Source organism: Nelumbo lutea, chromosome 1 (assembly GCF_056320005.1).
Source record: "Nelumbo lutea isolate HS-2025 chromosome 1, American lotus-T2T, whole genome shotgun sequence".
In the NCBI taxonomy this organism is placed as follows: domain Eukaryota; kingdom Viridiplantae; phylum Streptophyta; class Magnoliopsida; order Proteales; family Nelumbonaceae; genus Nelumbo; species Nelumbo lutea.
In genome coordinates this window covers 162326677-162332676 of record NC_142684.1, presented here as the reverse complement: position 1 = coordinate 162332676, position 6000 = coordinate 162326677, and the positions used below count along the sequence as shown (strand labels likewise).

At 36.2% G+C, this 6000-nt stretch overlaps 1 protein-coding gene across 1 annotated transcript; it reads right to left on the bottom strand.

Annotated features, from left to right (window-relative positions):
• Positions 1-467: 467 nt before the first annotated feature.
• On the bottom strand, positions 468-2550 carry LOC148878804 (patellin-4-like). The gene is made up of 4 exons (XM_088960190.1): positions 1561-2550; positions 1308-1432; positions 1090-1231; positions 468-942 (listed from the first exon to the last, which is right to left on the bottom strand). Exons 1-4 carry the CDS (start codon positions 2338-2340, stop codon positions 676-678), a joined length of 1314 nt encoding a protein of 437 aa, XP_088816316.1. The 5' UTR covers positions 2341-2550; the 3' UTR covers positions 468-675.
• Between the last annotated feature and the right edge of the window lie 3450 nt (positions 2551-6000).

Sequence of the window (6000 nt, the reverse complement as noted above, 5' to 3'; positions counted from 1 at the left end):
TTTATAAAAACACTTTTATGAAAGTACTTTTATAAAAACACTTTTATGAAAGTACTTTTATGAAAGCACTTTTATAAAAGTACTTTTACAAAAGTGCTTTCATAAAAGTGCTTTCATAAAAGTAAGTGCTTTCGTAAAAATGCTATTATAAAAGTATTTTTATAAAAGTACTTTCATAAAATTCAACTAGGGATAATTTTATATGTGGTATTTTAAAATTCAACTAGGGATAGTTTTGGAAGAAAAAAAATGAATAAGTGCTTATACAATAAGCACTTAAAAAAGCCAGAGATTTGGGCTTAAAAAATAAGCCCTTATTTTTAAAATAAGCCCTTATTTTTAAAATAAGCACTTATTTAGAGCTTATTTATTTTCCAAATAAGCACTTATTTTTAAGCACTCCCAAACATAGCCTAAATCCGAAGCATTTGTAGTCATGCATATTCATCAAATACCCTACACACAGATGAAGAAAAGAAGAAAGGCTTTCCCTTGTTATGACGATGAAAAAATGGGAGAAAATGAGAATTACATAGTATGGGGATTTAATCAACTTTTTGCCTTGGCCATAGATTTGCTTGGAATATAATTCACACATAAGCTGTTAATTACTAGTAGTTCAATCTTAAGTTTCCAAGCAAACAAGAGGTAGCGACATAACATGAAAATAAGGATTCAACTGTTTGTTAAGAGATAGATGGGGACTGTGGGTTTGGCTTTAAATCTATAATAAACTTTCTTCTTCTTATAGGAACCATTATCCACCGTTAAAAGTACTCTTCCTGGTTCATTAATGTAAAAGGAATTTCTCACACTCCCTCCCACTTTCTTTTCCTTCTTAATTAGAACTGTGTATGAGCATTCATCGTCTGGAATGAACTCTTCTCTGTAACTCATGTCCCGTCCGACGAACATCAAGTCCCAAATTACTGTAACTCCAGGCTGATCAATTCACAGAAAACAAAAGGCAGAAATGAGTGCCATTGAACTGTAAAAGATCAGAGACTCATCTCTCTTTCTCCCCTACCAGAAGATGAAAGAAAAATAAAATGGAATCAAATCATGGCTGTGGGTGATTGATTCATGTACCTCCTCCACTGGGATTTCGATGCTCTCTATTGCACCTGACTTGACAACCAGTTCGGAAGCTCCATCCTCTGGCGCAAATTCATCATCGTTCTCTCTTTTGAGGCCACCATATTGAATTGGGATGTTTTCTGGGGCTATGAACCTTTAGTTTAAGAAGAGATAATTAGTATTGATTGAAGTATAATCAGAGAAAAGATGCATTAGAAAACTGTACTTACTTGAGAAGGGTTTTTGAAACTCTGGAGCGCCGAACAAATATAAATTTGGCTTTTGCTCTTTTAGTTATAAACCGAGAAAACATTTTGTGATAAGCGTAACACCAGAAAGGAACATTTATGAATATCTGTAAATCATATATACCCAAGGCATAGAAAGCAGCTTGTTAGAATGAAAAAGAAGAAAAAAACGAAAAGCAGAAATCACAAACTGATTATGAAGAAAATATCAAAAGAAAGGAAAGTATTTTCTTACACTTTTGAAAATAATATCAGGGTAATTTTCTTGAAACAGTGATACGACTTTCTTGTAATTACCATGCAATTCCTTCATGGCCAACCCCTGTGAGATTCTCATGTCTGTAATCTGAACCATGGAGTCAACTCCTCCATCTTTAAAATCCAGCTTCTGGATACCCTTCTCCATGAATTGAACGGACAACCTCAAGAACTCCTCGCAATTTTTCTCTGTCCCGAAAGTCTTCTCATACAGCTCATTGTCAAAGGCTCCACAGATGTTATAACACAGAGGGTGGCCTTCCTTATCTATACTGTTGGTGTACAGTACATGGTCGAATTCAAAATCGAAGTTTTCTTCAAGAATTCCTTCAGTCTTGAATTCCTTGCGCCATATCAACGTCTTCCGGAGCATCTCAAACGTCTCGGACACCTTATAATCTTGTGCTTTCAAGAACTTGAGGAGGATAACGTCGGTACCTTCATGGCCTTTACTAGGTAACAGCGGTATTCCCCAGAGGGAAATGTCTTCGAGGTTCTCTGTTTCCGGTGAGACCTCGCATTCGGTGCTGGGGTGGTCGTTTAAAAGAGTATTCCCAAGGATGGCGTCTTCTAGTTTAGACCTGAGTTCCAGCAATGCCTTCTTTTTCCACGGCTTGGGTTCAACCTGAGATGCTGCGTCTTCCTGATCTTTGTCATCTGAACTTTCCCGAGGGATTTCTTCATCTACAGGCGAAACCTTGTTACCGTTCACCATTGTTACATATACAGAGAATGTTTCAAGAGCCTCTCCGGTCATAATCCCGGCACCTAGAGGGAGGGAGTGCCGGAAAACTTGACGCCGGAGGTGCTCCCGTCTTGGGAATCCTTCTTCTTCCTCTCCTGTTGATAACGGAACCAAAAGTTTTCATAACAAAAATGACAGTCAGTGTTTTAAACAAAAAGTTTCGAAGTCAAGCCCTCCAGGACCTGGCACAAAGAAATCTAGACCGTCATTCCGAAAGTTTCCGAAAGTGACGTTTAACGGTTTTCAGTTTTCTTGTTGTTGTTGTTGGAAAGCGATTACCACGGTTGAAGCATTCAAGTGCATCAACCGCCATCTATTTGGCATCTGGCGATTGGTGAAAGTGAAACCAGAGGCTCTCATGCCTTGAAGGAAAAAGCTCCAAACCCTAACAAATGGGTTAACGGGCTGGAGGAGAAGCCGAGAGAGTTGATGAATCGGGCTCCAACCAAATACCCATAGGCCAGACACGATTCTCTTCATCTCTTGTGCCAATCTTTATTCAAGAGTAAAATATAAAACCTTCCCTCAATTTTCTGACAAAAATTAAAATCTCCCCTGTGTTTTCACTTTAACAAAACCTCCCCTTTATTTTTCAAAAAACGTACAGTTTACGTCCCTTCAATCATCAATCCAAATGAAAAATGATGATATAATATATTTATTTTTTTGAAAATACCTTTTTGTCCTTATAAATTATATTTAACAACTCAAATATAAAATTAACAAAATACCTAAAAATACTATTCATCTTCTTTCCCAATAAATGAGAACCAGAGGTAGCGAAGAAAACCCAATAGGTCCTCCATCCTTCCATTCCCCCTCTCTCTTACTTTTTTTTCTCTTTCCTCCTATCTTTATTCTTCTCTCTCCTCTTACTTTCTATTATTTTCCAAAACCACATTATATTTATCCAAATCCCACATAATAAACATATGAATCGAGAGTCATCTAACAAATTCTTCAAAAGTTTTCATTTAGTCCTTTTAACTTCTTGAGGACGATATTTAAGAAAGAATAGAAAAATCCCTGGGATAATTAAAATGGTTGGGAAAAAACAAAATGTAGTGAACCAAAGAGTTTTAACTTAAATTTTTCAATCTTGCGTAATCTCAACACCGCCGTTGGTTATCTCCTACTGCAGATCTTTTGGGTTCTTACCATTGACCAAACAGCCAACAAAACAAATCAGGTGCCGAGAATTTCCTTCACAGCTCCGGACAAGTCTTTCGCCATCAATCTAGGACTTATAATCTTGGCAATCTCAATAACATCATCAAGAGAAATGTTGCCTGTGTGTTTAATATTCTTGGTCTTCTTTCGATCCCGTTCACGCTCTTTGAAGACATTGATAACAAGAGCGGCCGCCGACGGCACAACAAATACCCTGGCCTGTCGGTTCTGTACAGTGAGTTTCCAGTCACTCAGAGACCCTTCCATTTTTCGCGGTATCTTTGGCAATATCTTCTCCCACTTTTTTAGTGAGAGACCAAGTGGTCCGATCTTCAGACACCAACCTCATCACCAGTAACATGTACATAGACGCCGGCGGCTCATCAAGAAGAAAATGAACAGTATTTTAGAGAGTATTTACATCTAAATTGATAGGTATATGGGCAAATTAGGTATTTTAAAAAACAAACACATTAGGATGACATTTCCGTCTAGGAAGGGAGGTAGTCCCATGTTTTCTGAAAAATTCGGAGGTTTTTGTTAAACTGAAAACATAAGGAAGACTTTTATGATTGTCAAAAACCTCAGGGGAGATTTTTATATTTCACCCTTAATACAATAGAGCAAAGTGTTGGTGACGTTCCAAACAAACTATTACCTTCATGGGCCGGGCCAGGCTCGGGCTTGGCTTTCGTCAAAATTTGAATGGGCCTGGCCACCTGAGCCCAAAATAGCATAAAACCAAGCCTAAAGCCCAGCCCGTAAACAGGTCTTTATTAGCCCTAACAACCTAACACCATGATCATCAAAAGCATATGCAAAAACAAAAAAAAAAAAAAAAAAAATTGTAGAAGACGAGGAAAAATAGAACATAATCAATTACCCTGTTTTTCAATATAAATTGTATGTAACACACATGTATATAAACTAATTTATAAAATTTTCAATGAATATTTTTCATCATATTCAACCTCCTTGTTAGAAATAAATGGTTTATAAATGGAGGATAAAAAGAGTTTGAGAATTTTGTTAGATTTTTTGTTGCATTAACACTTTTTATTTATTTTTTTCTTTTTTGATTTAAAGTGGGTCCATTATCACGTGTCATGGGTGAACTATGAATTAAGATAGCATTACCACATGACCGGGCTCTGGTCTGCTACCCAATTTGTTCCCACATCTCTACCCACAAGACATTACAACTGGGCATTGGCATTATCTCCCTTGTATTCATGGGAGATGTTTCCATGGAAATGGTGTTCTGTAGGTATGTCATATGTGGTAACAGTTTCTGGGTAGCAGATGCAGATCCGAAGTGTGAGAGAGGGTGTCAATTGGTATTATAATATTTACTTAGTGAGAGAAAAAACAAAGAGATTTGGGAGAATTACAGTTCAGCCTAGGGTCAGAATTTATAGGTTCAAAGTACATTTGGGTAGATGTCAGTTCAGAATTGATGTCAATTCACGAACCAATATGAATACATAAAATATGGATTTCAACATTTTGAATGTTTATAGATTTACAGTAGAATTCAGAAATATGCATTACACCTGTCAATACTTTTCCCAAGAGATTTTATCTAGGTGAGGAAGATATTATGAAAAAAATTTAAACTAACCTAATGAACGATCAAATTAATTTATAAATTTCAAATGAATATTTTCATTGTATTTAACTTTTTTATCGAAAGTAAATGGCTTGTAAGTGAAGGTGGATAAAAGAGAGTTAATTTTGTTTGATTTTAATTTAAAGAAAACATATCATTGATAGATTGTAGATTGGTGGGTCCCATTGGCATATATCTCATATTGTCATGGTGAAAATATGAATAGAGATATCTATCCCCACATGTAGTACATGGAAACCGATATAAGAACATTAATATTGTTAGAGAAAAAAAAATGAATATATTCAAGTTGAGAGACTATGAGAGATTTTTCTATCTAATCAAATGTCCAATCAAAATTTACTAAATTCTGATCACTCTTATAAATTAAAATATTTTTTTTTATTTTAGGGTATGTTTTGTTTACAAGAATATAGGTTTGGAATTGGAATTGAAATGGCAATTCCAACCATTTGGTTGGGTGGAATTAAAATCCTATTCCCATTCATGATGAATAAGACAATGATTATTTTATCCATAAAAATTCATTATTAAAAGGAGTATTTTTGTCTCGTTCAAGTGTTAGTGACTTTCTCTCCAAGTGGGAAAGTTATTTTTCTACTTAGATGAATGTGCGCGATCTGAAAGCTCCTAATTGGAAGATGACCTAGACCTTAGTTGTGTAACAAGCTGGACCAAGCTACAAGACAAAGGATCAAAGAACCCGGGATGGCTAACCCGATGAGGTTGCTCCAATGTTTAAGTTAGTACTGGGTTGTGCGAGCTGAAAGTTTGTATGCTAGTAAGTCAGTGAGCAAATAATCCTGCGTACCTGAGTCTTGGGGGTTGATGCCCTTATATAGCTAGGATGTCGTGGGTCTCGCGAAATGCTC